A 19,604-nucleotide genomic window follows, 5' to 3' on the forward strand; every position below is an offset into this window, starting at 1 on the left:
AGAGTTTAATGTCTCATCCATCGAATGATATATGTCACTGTGTTGTCCTCTTAAGTATAGGGACATTATGTTTTTAACATATGTGTAGCGCATCCCCGGGGAAATAGTTTCCAATTTATATGTCAAAGTGCTTTGATGAGGATCTACATGCGATATATATGTGGGATACATTGTTCAGATGGTGGCTTTGTGTGGTTACCATGTACCACACTTATTATGACATGTATTATCTCCATTTCTGTATATGTGTGAATGTGTCTTTTGACAATTAGGTGATCATCACTGTGGCCAGTGGCCCTATACAGTTTAGATCTGTTCACCTATGACACGGAATGTACACATTTTCTTCATAGTAAGTAGCGCTGACCGTGGCGTCATCGTTGTCATGACGCCGGTGTTTGCGCTGTGTTGTCATTGGCTGCGTTCCCCATGTGACCCACGGTATTGACGCACGGATGTGCGCATTTTGGTGAGTGTCACGGGGCGGTTGCGCAGGCTGTGACGTCAGTGATTGCCTTCAGCAGCTCATTGGCTAGAGACACGTGCGCCGCCGGACACCATGACGACGGATGATACTTCCGGTATGCAAATGCATTGAGACGCGGCTGCGCATTACAGATAATGGAACGCCGAGGCGCACAATACGAACGTGGCGGACATGTCAGTAGCTGTAAGTTGAAACATGAACAGATGTATTCTATTATGTATTGATTTGCACTGATGATGTAACTTGGGGTGTGTATTTTATGTGGGGGGTATATATATGCCTGCCAGCATTGTTGTCATTAGGCTTGACAAAGACTGGTGTACAGTCGAAACGTTGCCATTTGTGTCTGGAGGTACGAATAAAGAATCTTTTTGATATTGCGTTATGCTGCCGAAGCCATCTTCTTTTCTACATGCATACTTCAAGGCCTGATGGATCAAGGGCCTACGGCTAGGCTGCTGCATTGATACAGACGCATTATCCTGAGACCGCACGGTGCTGCTTCTACACTACCATTTGTACTTAATGTAATGTTGAGTCACTTTGCAAATACATTACATTACTTATCCTGTCCGTATACTCCAGAGCTGCACTCACTATTCTGCCGGTGGAGTCACTGTGTACATACGTTACTTATCCTGTACTGATCCTGAGTTACATCCTGTATTATACTCCAGAGCTGCACTCACTATTCTGCTGGTGCAGTCACTGTGTACATACATTACTTATCCTATACTGATCCTGAGTTACATCCTGTATTATACTCCAGAGCTGTATTCACTATTCTGCTGGTGCAGTCACTGTGTATATACATTACTTATCCTGTTCTGATCCTGAGTTACATCCTGTATTACACTCCAGAGCTGCACTCACTATTCTGCTGGTGCAATCACGGTGTACATACATTACATTACTTATCCTGTACTGATCCCGAGTTACATCTTGTATTATACTCCAGAGCTGCACTCACTATTCTGCTGGTGCAGTCACTGTGTACATACATTACTTATCCTGTACTGATCCTGAGTTACATCCTGTATTATACTCCAGAGCTGCACTCACTATTCTGCTGGTGCAGTCACTGTGTACATGCATTACTTATCCTGTACTGACCCTGAGTTACATGCTGTATTATACTCCAGAGCTGCACTCACTATTCTGCTGGTGCAGTCACTGTGTACATGCATTACTTATCCTGTACTGACCCTGAGTTACATGCTGTATTATACTCCAGAGCTGCAATCACTATTCTGCTGGTGGAGTCACTGTGTACATACATTCCTTATCCTGTACTGATCCTGAGTTACATCTTGTATTATACTCCAGAGCTGCACTCACTTTTCTGCTGGTGAAGTTCAGCTAAACAGTTTTTGCATCCTAAGTTATGGTGCAAAGTCTCTGTTCACATTTGTATTGGTCAGTTCCATTATGGGAGAAGAAATACAAAACTGAAAGCAGTGCTGGATCCTTACATGACAGACACCATTCCCCGTTCCTTAGATGCATTGCTTCTCGGGGAGAACATGTCTGCAGTGTACCCCGTATGGAGGCTCCATACATCCGGACTCTCAGTACCCACTCCTCCACAGTACAGAGCTGTAGGACTCCATGTGCCGTCACAAAAGCACCGTCCAGATGGCCCTGCCATGTGCACACAGACTTCTTTTAATGGGGGACTGTTTTTTTGGAGAGGGATTGTTATTTAATTTTATTATGCTAACATAGTAACATTTGTTGATGAGGCCACGGGATGAATGCCGCCTTCATACCGGCGAACGTCGTGCAGATCCGTGGAATTTGAATATTGTTCTTTTAATTCCATTACCAGCCGACTGCTGTGCTCCAGAGCTGCCTTTCTTTTCAGTCATTGTGTTTTCCATTATAATTTCCAGATGTGATATTCCGCACACACCCAGGCAGGGACGGCGACCTTCAGACTACATTATTAAATACTTTGCCCAATCCTCTTTCAGCTTTTACATACAATAACCCTTTCCTTGTCCGGCAGTATGAAGGGTCGGCTCTGTAAATCTGGGTAGCAGACCCCCGAGAGAATTATTTGTGCAGACTTCTGTAACCAAGCTGAACATTTTGGCTTCCGAGACTCCCAGTCCTTGCAGTGTGATGGTCTGTTGAATTTATGGACTTGGTTACTGTTTGTTACATTGTATCTACATCATGTAGCATAACTAGCAGTCACATGACCCCATAGCAAAACATTGAGCAGACCACCCCTGGTGATACTTACCATTGCCCAAGAGACTGCATTGATGCTGTTATTTCTTCTTAGCAAGAAGATGACCCCCACTTCCGTCACCCCCTCCATACAGGCTAAAATTGCTATTAATAAAGGGGTTCTCCAGAACTATAATATTGATGATTACTCCTTGTGACTAACTTATGATTGACGGGTGTGACAGACCAGCCCCATCAATGTTTACCCAGGCACAGCGCCATACATTTGGTGGTGGCTGTGCCTGGTACTGCAGCTTAGTCCAGTGGGTGCAGGCCCCACCCAAGAAGCCCTTTCATTGAGGGGTAGACTGGTTATTGACCTCACTGGTTGAGAGCAGCCAATGGCAGACGGGGACGAGACTCCTGCTCCTCCCCGACACCGGATGTTTTCATCTGCGCATGGGGAGAAGCAGCAGCGACGGAGCGGGGAACCCGGCATATGGGGGAGCATTTTATAGCCTTGGATAACCCCTTTAGGTTCCCTGTCCGCCCCTGTCTCTAGTTAGGAAGAACTGCTCTGGAGCACAAACTTCATCTCTAATAAGTGAAATGGATGCAGACTAAGAACAGTCGTAAACTGTACAATAATTCTGTGCTCCTGTCTGTTTGCTGCTCTTATATATTTTTAGTCTCTCCGCTGTGGGGTTGTGAGCGAGGCTTTATTAGAAGACCTCAGAAGATTTATGATACACGCAGAAGTGGGCTTGTGTGCCTCTTATCAGTTGCCGGCAGAGAAGTTGCTGTAATCTTTGTTATTCCGCATACTTTTGTCGGCACGGCATTTATTTATTCACGTCGTTAATCAGCGGGTTATCTTGTTTTAACAGGAAATTAATATGAAATCATATCAGCTAGATAGCAGTAGGGCATTGTTTGCCAGCCAAATTATTACAAGGTCTTGCGGATTACGGTGATGGACTGCGACTGGTAGGACTTCCTCCAAAATGAGAGAGAAAAAATGGCAGACATGAGGGGCTTCTTCAAGTCCCCTGTTCCCATGAAACCCCATGAGCACAATATTACATCACGGGGGCTCTGATGGCCTTCGATAGCCCCCTAATCCTGTAAAACCACTTTGATGGTGCAGTAAACATTGTAAGCAGCATGTAAGCATCTTTCCCAGCCGATGCAGCAGGGTGTCAGCTTTATTTCGCAGCTGACACCCTGATAGCTGTTGGCATGGACTCAGCTACCAAGCCCGTGCCATCACGATGCCATATATGTATGCTGCTGAGTAATAAAGAACAACTTTCAACAAGATCTAGCCAAGTAAACCAGGTGTATTGCCGGGTAGGGTTGATCCTGCTGATCCAAGTGATACTTGTTTTTTGGTTCAGGTTGCCTAGTAACCACATTTTGATATATGTTTGGCACTGAAGTAGTCACAGTGAAGATTGCCTCATCATGCCACACCTGCCTGTTTTATGTCCCTTATTAGCTGCTAGGCACTGGAGGTCCAGTGCATAGGGCGGCACTTTGCAGGGGGTGGCACCAGGAATGTTTTTTTTTTTGTTTGTTTTTTGTTTTGTTTTTTTAACTCTTGACTCCCTCCCACTCAGGAGGACACAGATTGTTCAAGAAATCATGGACCCTTGGGAAAAAACATAAGAAAGAAAAAAAAAACTCAAAAATTTAGCAAAGTCATTCCATACTAATGGTTTTATTACTTTAGCAGAATCTTGTCGTCTATTTTAGTTCAGGTTTCTTAGTAACTGCTTGTCTGGGGGCGAACACTATTTGAGTACATGAGCATGCTAGGAGTTGTAGTTCTGCCACAGGTTAGATGACTACTAAATCAGGATGTATTTGCAATGCCGAAAGAGAAAGTGATGTCAGCGTTGAATCTGTAGGTTACTTTCATAGAAAGCAGATGTCTCGGCTGCATTACATTGCTCCGTCTTAGTATCCACCACCTGCACAAACAGTCATCAAGAACTACAGTAATGTCACAAAAATATGCAGGGTCACACCGCCCGGCCCCACGGAAGAAAAGACACACACCGACCTATTGAAATTCCAGGACCGATTCATGATGAGAGAGGAGTCATTACCCGTCTGAGACATGCGCTGATGTGAGGGATTAGGTGTGACATCACCGTGCGGCGTACCTTAGTGTAATTGTGTACAATTATCACGAGTTACAAGAATAATGACTGCAAGGCGGCGGCCTGCTGCATAAAGCACATGTTATAGCAGGATATCGATTCATCTTGCTGCAGTCTCTGGAAACCGCCAGTTATGGTTCAATGAACTGTGATTTGGAGACTGTCAGTGATGGGTCTGAAATTCCTAGGGTCTTATTCACTGGGAAGGGTGGGTCATTTTTAAGGCACGTTCAAGAATTGAATGTTAAAAACTTGCCACATTAGCGCAATTACAAGGGTATGTAGACTTTTGCAACCTTTATAAATTACTCCACTGTGTCTCAAAAATAATAATAATAAAAAAACTAATCGGCAGGTAGACTCTTGTAACCATCTCAGTGCACGTAAAAAAAAATATGAAGCTACATTGCAAATAGTCTTAAGTAAAAAAAATAGCCCGTTTTGTGTATAGAGTTTCTAGGAAGACCTATGCGTCTCCATGGTTACAGACTACAAACAAACCCTGCGTAGTCTGATCCTCATGTGTAAAAAAATTAATAAATTAATAAAAAATCACGTCGACTCCTGCAGCCGTCTCCGTGTTTCCAGCCTCCAGTTTTCTTGGAGATGATGCCACAAGGTTTTTTAACACGTGGATTTGGAAATTTTCTGCTGTTCCTCTCAAGGATCGGGGACTGTCGGTGGGCAGCCATTTTTTGAGGTCTCTCCAGAGATGTTCCATTGGGTTCAAGCCAGGCTTTGGCTGGACCACTCAAGACCCAGGCAGGAACTCCGGGTCACAGAAGGACACACCTTTCGGCCAGACTCGACTGTTTCTTCTCCCCTGACCATTGAAGCTCCAGTGACGTCTACCCTTATGTGGACAGTTATTTTTCCTGGACACCATGGCAGGAGGGTACTACAATATTCCATGCAGAACAATACCAGGGTCAGACTACACATGGAGATGCATAGGTTCTCACAGGAGCTGTATACACAATTACTATTTGCATAGCCCAGGTACAGCTGCCTTTAATCTATAAGGCGTTCAGGAATCTGCCGTTGGCTCTTTATAAATGGCGGATGATTATAATAAGAGTCATTTAAAAGCAATTAGAAGCCGGTGATTATAAAGCATATTCTTACATGAATTGATTAGCTCTTCTGTATGTCCAAAATTTCCTGGGTTCCTTCCAGTAATTAGCCGGAGTGATGACTCTTATAAATCTACATTTGTTCTTACCAAGAAGCAAGACAAATGAGATGAGAACCACTTCTATGGTGCGCCAGGTGCCTCGCTGCTTTGTTCGCGCCTTCAGCAGAACTCCCCCATTGATCGGTGCACAGCAGGTGGTATGTTCAGGGCAATGGGGCCAAATCATGTATTCTCAGGTTGAAAATACCCTCAAATGGGATGAAAATGGCTATTGCCGTATCATTTTATTAATTCTAGAAGTCTAAGGAAAAATTTTAATTTAGAGCTGCATGCATGTGTAAATGAGATGTACTTCATGGTGTATACAGGAGCAGATGTATGCCACAGGGACAGGTTGTCTATGATCAGCGCCACTCTTATCTATGGGGCTGTGCCTGGTATTGCAGCTCAGACCCATCGCAGTAAATGCTGCAATACCAGGCACAGCCAGTGGAGAGAATTGGCGCTGTTTCTTGAAGACCGCAGCCTTGTTTTTCATCTCGTAGGGCTCATGCACAGGAATATTTTTTTGTTTCCCCGTGTACATTCCGTTTTATACAGAACCATTCATTTTAATAGCTCCGCAAAAAGAATAAGAACGTTTCTGTGTGCATTACGTTTCCATCTGTCTGTTCCGCCAAAAAATAGAACATGTCCTATTATTGTCCGTATAGAACTGTTCTATTAGGGGCCAGCTGTTCCGTTCAGCAAAATACGGAATGCACACGGACGTCATTCATTTTTTTTGCGGAGACAGCAAAATACATACGGTCATGTGCACGAGCCCTTATGCTTAGAGTATATACCAAGAATAGTTTACACCATATATGTTAAAATGTTAAAAGATCGCCTTTCTGCGCCATCAGCATAAATCAGCCGTATAGGAAAACCCGGCATACAATGCTTTCCTATCCAGAGGGCCATGTCTACCGCACAGGGACCTTATAAGTGACCTATGCCTCTATATACCTCTGTAGTGGTGTATATCAGAGGTATACTTTGGGAGTGTATCTCTGTTTGCTGCCAGTGAATGTAAACATTTATTGCTGATATCCAGAGGCTGAAAAACCATCCTGACCCTGTCCTACCTATTGATGTGATTTCTGTTACACTTGAGTCCAGCCTAGACAATCCTATGTGAGTCATAAACATCAGCAAATCTTTATTGTCCTGATTGTCACAATGTATCAGTACAGGTAACGGGAGTCCATCTGAAGACCAGGCTGCTTAGATTACAGAGGATTGTCTACAGTGGGTACAGATGGAGAACAACTTAGCCAAATAGTTGTAATAAAACCTAATTCAAATGTATAATGAATTGATTTGCATGATGTGAAATGTGTCTGTAAAGAGCGAAAGGATGAAAGATTTCCTTCTCTCTCCACACAGGTGTACAGTGGGGGAAGCCTTCCGCAGCGAGTGCCACATATTGAGCAGCCATCTAGCAGAACTGAGGACCACCACAGATAATAAACTGGTACCGATCACCCTCCCGCTCTGTCTCTCCACTTTGTTCTCATTGCCCCCAGCCGTGTGTAATGATTGGACTTTTAATTAAAAAGCGCTGGCTTAGCTGCATATGTTGTCGTTTAAAGACCAGAGCCTGGAAATGGAATTTATAGTACAATTAATCTAATAAGATGGTACATTTCCTCTAAATGGGGCTTTTCATCTGAGCGTGAAGAAAGGTCAGTAACGATTAAGGATCATGTAACCTTTAACAAGTGTCAGGGCAAATTCTGAGGATTTTCTCATGCCAAATTGAAAATGCTAGCCCCCTTCATGAGCCTTCTAGTACAGTAATTTCCCATAAGTCAAGTTAAGAGCGGCAAAAGAATATAACTACTATAATACTGCACCCTATGTACAAGAATATAACTACTATAATACTGCCTCCTACGTACAAGAATATAACTACTATAATACTGCTCCTATGTACAAGAATATAACTACTATAATACTGCTCCTATGTACAAGAATATAACTACTATAATACTGCACCCTATGTACAAGAATATAACTACTATAATACTGCCTCCTACGTACAAGAATATAACTACTATAATACTGCTCCTATGTACAAGAATATAACTACTATAATACTGCACCCTATGTACAAGAATATAACTACTGTAATACTGCCTCCTATGTATAAGAATATAACTACTATAATACTGCACCCTATGTACAAGAATATAACTACTATAATACTGCCTCCTACGTACAAGAATATAACTACTATAATACTGCTCCTATGTACAAGAATATAACTACTGTAATACTGCTCCTATGTACAAGAATATAACTACTGTAATACTGCCTCCTATGTACAAGAATATAACTACTATAATACTGCTCCTATGTACAAGAATATAACTACTATAATACTGCTCCTATGTACAAGAATATAACTACTATAATACTGCTCCTATGTACAAGAATATAACTACTATAATACTGCTCCTATGTACAAGAATATAACTACTATAATACTGCTCCTATGTACAAGAATATAACTACTATAATACTGCTCCTATGTACAAGAATATAACTACTATAATACTGCTCCTATGTACAAGAATATAACTACTATAATACTGCTCCTATGTACAAGAATATAACTACTATAATACTGCCTCCTATGTACAAGAATATAACTACTATAATACTGCCTCCTATGTACAAGAATATAACTACTATAATACTGCCTCTTATGTACAAGAATATGACTACTATAATACTGCCTCCTATGTACAAGAATATAACTACTATAATACTGCCTCCTATGTACCCTTGTCATATTCACCCTAATAGAGCTCTATTAGGGTGAATAGGACTTTACACTCTCCCTGCTGCCCTGTGCGTAGTGCACACAACAGCAGGGAGCTGACCATGGCGGCAGCCTCTGATCTGCCCCCCGCAGCCTCTGATCTGCCCCCCCCAGCCTCTGATCTGCCCCCCCCAGCCTCTGATCTGCCCCCCCCCAGCCTCTGATCTGCCCCCCTTCCCCAGCCTCTGATCTGCCCCCCTTCCCCAGCCTCTGATCTGCCCCCCTTCCCCAGCCTCTGATCTGCCCCCCTTCCCCAGCCTCTGATCTGCCCCCCTTCCCCAGCCTCTGATCTGCCCCCCTTCCCCAGCCTCTGATCTGCCCCCCTTCCCCAGCCTCTGATCTGCCCCCCTTCCCCAGCCTCTGATCTGCCCCCCTTCCCCAGCCTCTGATCTGCCCCCCTTCCCCAGCCTCTGATCTTCTCCCCAGCCTCTGATCTGCCCCCCTTCCCCAGCCTCTGATCTGCCCCCTCTGGTAACGCAAACCCCCCCTCCCCAGTATTAATCATTGGTGGCAGTGGCCACAGGGTCCCCCTCCTCCCCCCCATCATTGGTGGCAGTTTGCAGTTCCGATCGGAGCCTCAGCAGTGTAATGCTGGGGCTCCGATCGGTTACCATGGCAGCCAGGAGTCACGCTGCTAAAGTCCTGGCTGCCATGGTATGTTAGTGAGCAGAGAGGAGCGACCAGCGGCCACAGCGCACGTGAGTATAATGCGCTGCTCTCTGCTCACTGACATACCATGGCAGCCAGGACTTCAGCAGCGTGACTCCTGGCTGCCATGGTAACCGATCGGAGCCCCAGCATTACACTGCTGGGGCTCCGATCGGAACTGCAAACTGCCACCAATGATGGGGGGGAGGAGGGGGACCCTGAGGGATATGGCCGGCACATTCATTGGTAGTGCAGTGGCCACAATCCCTCCCCTCCTCCTCCTACTCTGTCTTCATTGGTGTTCAGCGGCAGCCGCGCACAGTGGGGAGGGAGAGACTCCCTCCTCCTCCCTCCGCTGTGCCGGCCGGCTCAGAACATGGTGCGCGCGATCATATCGCGGTCCGGCGATATAGGCGATATGGCGAAAATCCATATCGTGGCCCAAATTCATATCGCCTATATCGCCTATACCGCCCACCCCTAACTATAATACTACCTCCTATCTACAAGGATATAACTACTATAATACTACCTCATATGTACAAGGATATAACTACTATAATACTGCTCCTATGTACAAGAATATAACTGCTATAATACAGTCGGCTAAGGATGAATATGGATTTGGGGGAATTTTGGAGAATTAAGATCTAATTATTCAGCACTTCTTCTGACTTCATATGATTACCAGAGACACTCTCTATAAATAATCTTTGTGCTGAGGTCCTCATTACACTTTAACGAGACAGAAGTGCAATCATCTCCTAAGAGACTATTTAATTAACACAGAGGGGGATAACGCAGTGTAATAACTTTTCTGTGCAAATCATAGAAAATACTGAATTGCGGTAGTTTTATTCTTGTCGTCAGGTCAGTTTTCTCAGTCGCTCCTGTGTGATCACAGTACAGTATCATTAAGGCGACCTGAGCGGAGAGTCCGTCAGTCTCGAATATTTACTTCTTGTCCAGGCTTTGTCTGTTTATCTGGTTGCAAATCTGCTGACACGGCAGCAGAACGCCTGTGAAGATCTCGTGATCAGGAGCACTGCCCTAATGGAACCGCTCCTTAAAGGCGAAATCTGATCAAAAATGATCGTTAGAGATGTGATACATATGAGATCTTCTTAATGGAATCCACTAGCTCAAATGTTTGGTACTTCAAAAGATAGGTAGGAACCCCGTCCATACCAATGTGCAATCTGTAAGGAATAGGGAGTAGATAGAAGAGAACAGGTAAAGGAGAACAGAGCTGTAGACATGTCAGGTATTCACAGTGTTAAAATCTCAGAGGGGGGCTCTTTAGACCAGGTTTTTGCTTTCTGGAAGAGGTTAATCTTCAGTGATGCATTTTATGGTTTCAATGTTGGAAGGAATGAGGGAGGGGATTCTAAGAGAGACGAAGCACGAGAGAAGTCTCAGATATTGATTAGAGTGGACCTCTTTGATTGAAACCTCTCCTGAAGAAGTTTGGATGCCACCAATGTGATCTTTTGACTTCTCTCAATGCCAAAATTCAATATAGGGTGCATTTCCCCTTTAAGCCACTGAGTCCACTCCACTTTAGGTCTATTTTCAAAACTGTCATTTCTTTAAAGTAACAGACCTGAAGATCTTGGATTTGTGCCAACTAAATGTGTTCACCTACTGGACATGTTTGACCAAATACACCAATCAGCCATAGCATTAAACCAGGCGACATGAAACACATTGACTATCTTGTGGCAGTGGCGCCTGTCGGCGGTGGGGGTGGGGTGGGGGGGGGGAATATTAGGCAACAGGTGAACAGCTCTTGAAGCGATCTGTAATAGTAAGGGCCGAATTCTGATGACTAGACAGCTGGGTCAGAGCATCTCCAAAGTGGACAGTCCTGTGGGGTGGTCCTGGTATGCAGTGGTTAATACCTACCCAATGTGGTCCAAGGAAGGACAGCTGGTGACATCGTCATGACTGCCCTAGGCTCATTGATGTGCATGGGAGTATACTCAAGAGACGGTATCATCCAGTACCATGGAAGAGCTTTGGGCAGTCAACAAATTTCTAAAAAATACTGGATACCTTGAGAGGTCTTGTGGTGTCCAAGCTGCTTTCCTGGTTTTTATGTTACGGCTGATCCTTGTATATGCAGAACACTGATTAGTAAGCGATAAGTTCCAGAAATTATTTGTCAGCGTTTCCCTTTAACTATCTCTTGGAAATCCGGCCTAAAAGCAAATCCAAGTTTCTGTTGTGAGCTCCTCACGTCGCTCTTATATCTGAGCCTCGCAGGGATTTGTTTCAGTGTACACAACTGAATTAGCTCCGGAGAGAGAGGTTTCCAATAAATGTCTGATTTATCTGGAATCTCGTGGTTACTTCTCTGGATTGTTTGGAGATAGTCATCACGCTTTGGCCAGAGCCGGTAACTAATCATAACTTTTCTGCTGTTGTAGAGACAAACATTATACACCGTCTGCCAAGAGTGGTTCCGAGTCTCCAGCCAGAAGACGTCGTCCCCGGATCTGGTTGCAGTCTATCTGGAGGAATTCCGATCGATTAGCCCACAGCTATTGCAGGCAGTCGTGAATATCGCTGACGAGAATGGGAATACGGCCCTGCATTACAGCGTATCCCACTCCAACTTCAGAATCGTTAAGCTCCTGCTTAACACGGGTGAGGAACGTTTCACTTCGTTACATTGTATCATTATTTGATTCTCCTGGATAACAACTTTGGAAAAGTGTGTCATGCTTACTAATATTTGTATTGATAGGTTTGGGACATTTAACTATAAGACCCAACCCCCGGGGCACTCCCCAACCTTTCCCCAGATTGACCACTTCTGGGCAGGGTTTACATAAGCCCTGCCTATTTTCAAACTGAGACAAACTAAATTTGGCAAGATCGGGACAATCCCGGCAAATTCCCAGACTGTTGAGAATTATTAACTCCTTGAAATATGGATATCACTACCGCTAAGATCTCCATCACTAGAATGTGGTCTCAAACGCCAGGTTTGTACTCATTCCACTACTGCAGTGAGGTGGACTTTGAGTAGAAAGGTGGTCAAGGATCTGTCCTGCTGCTCCTTTAAAGTCTGTGAGACTGATAGAGACAGCTGAGTACAATGATGAAGAGAAGGGGACCCCTATCCTAGTGATTGTGAGGGTTTCAGTAGTGGGACCCCTGAGACCAGACTTTTATCACCTGTCCTGCACACTGCTGTGACTACTGGTGAGAAGGGTGAGGCACTGCTGTGACTACTGGTGAGAAGGGTGAGGCACTGCTGTGACTACTGGTGAGAAGGGTGAGGCACTGCTGTGACTACTGGTGAGAAGGGTGAGGCACTGCTGTGACTCCTGGTGAGAAGGGTGAGGCACTGCTGTGACTTCTGGTGAGAAGGGTGAGGCACTGCTGTGACTACTGGTGAGAAGGGTGAGGCACTGCTGTGACTACTGGTGAGAAGGGTGAGGCACTGCTGTGACTACTGGTGAGAAGGGTGAGGCACTGCTGTGACTACTGGTGAGAAGGGTGAGGCACTGCTGTGACTACTGGTGAGAAGGGTGAGGCACTGCTGTGACTACTGGTGAGAAGGGTGAGGCACTGCTCTGACCACTGGTGAGAAGGGTGAGGCACTGCTGTGACTACTGGTGAGAAGGGTGAGGCACTGCTGTGACTACTGGTGAGAAGGGTGAGGCACTGCTGTGACTACTGGTGAGAAGGGTGAGGCACTGCTCTGACCACTGGTGAGAAGGGTGAGGCACTGCTCTGACCACTGGTGAGAAGGGTGAGGCACTGCTGTGACTACTGGTGAGAAGGGTGAGGCACTGCTGTGACTACTGGTGAGAAGGGTGAGGCACTGCTGTGACTACTGGTGAGAAGGGTGAGGCACTGCTCTGACCACTGGTGAGAAGGGTGAGGCACTGCTGTGACTACTAGGGGATGAGGGCTGTGCTGTTACTACTGGGGAGAGATGATGCTGTGACTGCTAGGGGCCTGTAGTGACTTTTTTGGCAAAGGGAGAGGCACTGATATGACTACTGTGGTATGAAAGGCACTGTGTGACTACCAGAGAGACACTGCTGTGACTGCTAGCGCACTGTAGTGACTAGTGTGTAAAAGAATAAAGAACTGCTATGACTACTGGTGGATAGGAGGCACTGCTCTGACTGTTGGAAATGTGGAGGCACTGCTGTTGCCAATGGGTTAGGGGGAACCGCTTTGACTATTGAAGCCAGTGGTGTAGCATTGCTGTGGAAACTGCAAAAGTAGAGGAAAAAGCTTTGCTGTGACTACTGGGGATAGAGGCCACTGCTATGACTACTGTGGAAAGGAGACAGTGCTCTAGATTATGGGGGCCTGTAGTTACTAGTGTGGAAAAGGAGGAGGTACTGCTGTGACTACTGCAGGAATGGAAAGGCATTCTTGTGGCTACTGGAGAAGTGGAGGGAAAGCGCTGCTGTGACTACTGGGGGAAAGGGGAACAAAACTGCTCTTTGCTTGAGATTAATAGGTGAAGGAGCGGTAGGAGGAGAACCTGCTACATGGGGTGGTAGTGATTAGTGGGCACTATCTAGAGGAGGGGCACTACTGTACATCTTGAGCTGTGTTGATGCTTGCATCACTATTCCTAAAAATCTGTGACTGCGACTCCCATAGGAGCCCCTGATGCAGATGTAAAACGCAGCCTTGCACTAGGGCCCGTCAGTGTAGATATAGGCCTCTAAGCTTCCTGATGTTTCATTTAGGCCTCTTGCACATGAACGGGTCCGCCATACACGGGCACCGGCCCATGTGCACTCCGCAATCACGGAGATGCGGAACAGAAACACGTATCGGGACACCACGGAAGCACTACGGAGTGCTTCCGTGGTTTTTCTATCCCTGCCTCCACAGCGCAAAAAAAATAGAACTTTTTCATTTTTTGCAGTGCGGACGGATCACGGACCCATTCAAGTTAAATGGGTCTCGATCCGTCCCGGCCTCTGCATGGACATTGCCCAATGCACAGAACGGATCCGCAACGTTCATGTGCAAGAGGCCTTAGTAAGTGCTGCAATGTGCTGAGGGCTGAGAAATGCGGCTTCAAGTCATTTACCAAAAGTCGTTTCCACTTTTACTCTTGAGCAGTTCAAAGGGCATCTGTAATCAAACCGCATCCATTAAGGTATTTAGCTCCGGTGCTTGATTTGCTGCAATTTTACAAGTGACGGAACGTCTGCTCCATCGCAGGACCCTCCAGACTGGCGTCTGCCGGAGATCAGGTATCAAGGACCAACTTTGCAGCCAGGACTTTAGCTCTCCCCCCTGTGTTATTGATCGAAAAGAGAGCAGGCTGGAAACTTCTTACCTTGGGGATAATGATTCTCTTACTGCCCCTAAATCATCTCATTAGTAATCGTGACACGAGCGCTGTATCTGAGGAGCGACCTGGAAAACCTATTAGCCTGGTCACTTGGGAGAGCTGGAGGTTGGAGCGGAGGGAGAAGATCTGTCATCTGCTGATGCCTTCTCCTGTGATACTGCTGTCTGATGTCGGGCTCTGCTCCTGTGATTGACGGCTCTACTCCACACCGCTATATCTCCAGCAGCTGCTGAGACTCATTCTTCAGACGCTGGAGAACATTACCCACCGGGCGCTATACAATGTTCTGTCATTTAAGTGAAGGCTTCAATCCCCAGATACAGATAGCCCTTTACAGCGTCTTACAGGTACAGGAGATCAAGCATTTACCCAAATCACCCAAGTCAGCCCATACTTTTAGCAGCATTGTTAGTAATGTTCCCTCTCAGCCTCTGTATCCCTGGTAGTTTAGGGCAGTGAAAAGCTTAATGTCAGAATCCCGGGTGGTCTAACTGTAGGGCTGTGAAGGTGTCGCTGTCAGTATGCTTGGCGGTTTAAGGCAGGGAAGAGGTCGGTGTAAATTATAGCTGTTGTTCTATGAAAGGATTAATTCTAGTATCCACTGTGGTCTTGAGCAATGAAAGGGTTAATTCTAGTATCCGCTGTGGTCTTGAGCTTTGAAGGGGCTAATATCAGAAAATCTAGAGGTCTGGATCAGTGGAAGGATTAATGTTAGTATACCTGGTAGTCTAGGGCAGGGAAGGGGTTAATGTCAGCGTACATGTTGGTGTGGGGCAGTAAACGGGGTTAATGTATGGATCCCTGGTGTTACCAGGGCACTGAGGGGGTTTATTCTAGAATCCCTAGTGGTCTAGGGAAGTGAAGAGGTTAATGTCAGTATATCCGGTGGTCTAGGACAATCATTGGGTTAATGTCAGTATACCTGGTGGTCTAGGACAATCATTGGGTTAATGTCAGTATACCTGGTGGTCTAGGACAATCATTGGGTTAATGTCAGTATACCTGGTGGTCTAGGACAATCATTGGGTTAATGTCGGTATACCTGGTGGTCTAGGACAATCATTGGGTTAATGTCGGTATACCTGGTGGTCTAGGACAATAAGAGGGTTAATGTCGGTATACCTGGTGGTCTAGGACAATCAGAGGGTTAATGTCAGTATACCTGGTGGTCTAGGACAATCAGAGGGTTAATGTCAGTATACCTGGTGGTCTAGGACAATCAGAGGGTTAATGTCGGTATACCTGGTGGTCTAGGACAATCAGAGGGTTAATGTCAGTATACCTGGTGGTCTAGGACAATCAGAGGGTTAATGTCAGTATACCTGGTGGTCTAGGACAATGAGTTTGCTAATGTGTAGATTCCTGGTGGTTTAGGACAGTGAAGGGGTTAGTATCGGTATAGTCCTCCCCTGCATAACGGAAATGGGACGGATCTGTTTTGCAGCCCACAGACTTCTATTATGACAGAATGAATAGCGGAATTCCTCTAAAGGCATTCCGTTATGCATTCCGTCATAGAATCGCGTTATAGTCCGTGGTAACGAAATCCATAACGCAATTCTGCTTTTACCACCAAACGAAGCGTGAACGAATTTCAAAATGTGAAACTCGCCCATCTCTAATTACAAGCACAGGCGGTATTTCTGTCTGTCTTCCTATCTGGCTTTGTATTACACAGAACATGCTCCAGCCCCAGGATTCAGCCCCGTCAGACCTCATGATGTCTGTACAGCTGGATCTTATCACATTTGGCTCCAAAAGTGTCTGTAAATTAAGCATTCATTGTGCATCCAAGTGACTGAGGTCTCCACTCACAGCCAATCAATTACCCATGTGATTCTGTCCGTCCAGAGACCCTTTATCGTCTGGATAGTTTTCTTCTCACATGGATGCAAATAAACAGCTAAAAAGTATGAGGCTGCACATTAATTGGTTAAATAAGATGAAGCCATTTGATCTGTGCGTGGCATGAAGATGGAAACCATCAACAAGCTGCTGTTTACAGATTTGTTATCCTTACATGGCTATTTAGCGTGTTGTGTGCACAGTAGTGTCCTGCTGTATATACGGTTGTGTGTCTGTTGGCTCATTAACACCAGAATGTCCCTTGCTGCCCTATAAGACGCCATCCTTATAAATAAAGGAACTGAAAAAATTATACTTATTAGCTCATAGACTGGATCTCTGAATATTCGAGTTAATGATCTGCACCACTCTCGTTTATATATTGATACTAAGATCTGTCAACAGCAGCTAACCTGCTTGTTGATGGTTTCAAAGTATCAGTAAAAATGTAACTGGTAAAGTTTTGTTATGAAGATGATACATTGACAGAATACATGGCTGTTAGTGTTGAGCGACGCAAGCTTCATCCGAAGTCGCTTCATTCAAAACTTCGGAAAACGTATTCAGCGTAAGCAACCAAAGCTCGCTTCGCTCAACCCTGATAGCTACCGTCAGCATAAAAGGCACTTTCCGTCTCTTTACTTTAGGCGTCTGTGATGTGGACCATCAGAATAAAGCGGGGTACACCCCAGTGATGCTCACCCCCCTGGCATCAGCCGAGACAGATGAAGACATGGAGGTGGTGAAGGATCTCCTCATGCTGGGAAATGTGAATCTCTCTGCCTCTCAGGTAATCAGTCATCACATTGATATCAAAGAACTCAAAGGGGATGTCCAGCTTAGAAAACGTATTTTTATACAGTCCTGATCAAAAGTTTAAGACCACTTGAAAAATGGCAAAAAAATCCTATTTAGCATGGCTGGATCTTAACAAGGTTCCAAGTGGAGCTTCAACATGCAACAAGAAGAAATGGGAGTGAGACAAAACATTTTTTGAGCATTCAATTATTTGGAAACAACGAATAAACTGAAACAGGCTGTTTTTCAGCTGATCAAAAGTTTAGGACCACATACCTTTTAAAAAGGCCAAATCTGTGCAAAGATGTGGCTTCGTTGTCATTTTCTGTCAGGTAGTCACACGTTGTGATGGCAAGGGCAAAAAAACTCTCCCTTTTTGAATGTGGTCGGGTTGCTGAACTGCATAAGCAGGGTCTCTCACAGCGCGCCATCGCTGCTGAGGTGGGACGCAGTAAGACAGTCATTTGGAATTTCTTAAATGATCCTGAGGGTTATGGAACAAAAACGTCAAGTAGAAGACCCAAAAAAAAATTCACTAGCACTGAGCCGGAGGATCCAGTTGGCTGTCCGTCATCGACACTGGACGATCCTCGACCCAAATTAAGGCCCTTACTGGTGCTGACTGCAGCCCCATAACCATCAGACGGCATCTGAGACTGAAGGGCTTCAAAAACAAAAAACGTCTTCAAAGACCTCGTCTCCTTGAACGCCACAGAACTGCTCGTTTGGACTTTGCAAGAGAGCACCAAACATGGGACATTCAAAGGTGGAAGAAAGTTTTATTCTCTGATGAGAAAAAATGTAACCTTGATGGTCCTGATGGTTTCCAGCGTTACTGACATGACGAGCAGATCCCACCTGAGATATTTTCCACGCGCCACAGTGGAGGGGGCGCCATAATGGTCTGGGGTGCTTTTTCCTTCAGTGGAACAATGGAGCTTCAGGAGGTGCAGGGGCGTCAAACGGCCGCTGGCTATGTCCAGATGTTGCAGAGAGCATTCCTCATGACTGAGGGCCCTCGTCTGTGTGGTAACACCTGGGTTTTTCAACAGGACAACGCTACAGTACACAATGCCCGCAGGACAAGGGACTTCTTCCAGGAGAATAACATCACTCTTTTGGCCCATCCTGCATGTTCCCCTGATCTAAATCCAATTGAGAACCTTTGGGGATGGATGGCAAGGGAAGTTTACAAAAATGGACAACAGTTCCAGGCAGTAGATGGCCTTCGTGCGGCCGTCTTCACCACTTGGAGAAATGTTCCCACTCACCTCATGGAAACGCTTGCATCAAGCATGCCGAAACAAGAACGGCGGAGCTACTCATTACTGAGTTCATGTTTGGAAGTTGGATTTCTGTTTTGGGGGGGTTTAGTTTTTTTTGGGAGGTGTGGTCCTAAACTTTTGATCAGCTGAAAAACAGCCTGTTTCAGTTTATTCGTTGTTTTCATTAAATTGAATGCTCAAAAAATGTTTTGTCTCACTCCCATTTCTTCTTGTTGCATGTTGAAGCTCTACTTGGAACCTTGTTAAGATCCAGCCATGCTAAATAGGATTTTTTGCCATTTTTCAAGTGGTCTTAAACTTTTGATCAGGACTGTATAACTTATTAGTGTATTTGGTGTATATTTCACCATATTATCACCATGTAGTCTGCTTTTTTTTGCCATGTGGTGGCGCTGTAGAGAAAATGAGCACTTGCTGCTGTGTCTCCTGACTAGATTACAGCGGATGGCTGGGGGTTCCACCAGCCATATATCCTATAACTCGTAGTCAAGAGCGGTCAGCACTTTCAACCTTGTGGGACGCCCATACAGGAAGGAAGAAATCCACAATGTAGCAAAGAAGTCCCAGCAGGCGTTTGATCTTTAATTCATGTATCCTTTATTTCATCTCTGTAACAATGGACGCGTTTAGGCTGAGCTGACGAAGGCTGGACGGGCCGAAACGCGTCCATTGTTACATTGTTACAGAGATGAAATAAAGGATACATGAATTAAAGATAAAGCGCCCGCTGGGATTTCTTTTCTATATATCCTATAACCACCTTAACCCTGGGGGGGGACCCTTTTGACAAGGTACGTTGAGGGGTACTATGAAGAGTTCCTTTCTTTTGGCAAATCAGCCCCAATATAGTCCAAA

The 19,604-nt window shown here is 45.3% G+C and overlaps 1 protein-coding gene across 7 annotated transcripts in view; it reads left to right on the forward strand.

Annotated features, from left to right (window-relative positions):
• Positions 1–19,604, forward strand: part of KANK4 (KN motif and ankyrin repeat domains 4) — a 100,640-nt gene that overhangs the window by 68,934 nt on the left and 12,102 nt on the right. For all 7 annotated transcript variants that reach the window (XM_044300874.1, XM_044300873.1, XM_044300872.1 and 4 more), the window contains 3 exons: positions 7,391–7,478; positions 11,909–12,128; positions 17,313–17,455. In XM_044300874.1, coding sequence (XP_044156809.1) covers positions 7,391–7,478; positions 11,909–12,128; positions 17,313–17,455 — 451 coding nt within the window. The remainder of the gene's footprint in view (positions 1–7,390; positions 7,479–11,908; positions 12,129–17,312; positions 17,456–19,604) is intronic.

Source organism: Bufo gargarizans, chromosome 7 (genome assembly GCF_014858855.1).
Source record: "Bufo gargarizans isolate SCDJY-AF-19 chromosome 7, ASM1485885v1, whole genome shotgun sequence".
Classification (NCBI taxonomy): Eukaryota; Metazoa; Chordata; class Amphibia; order Anura; family Bufonidae; genus Bufo; species Bufo gargarizans.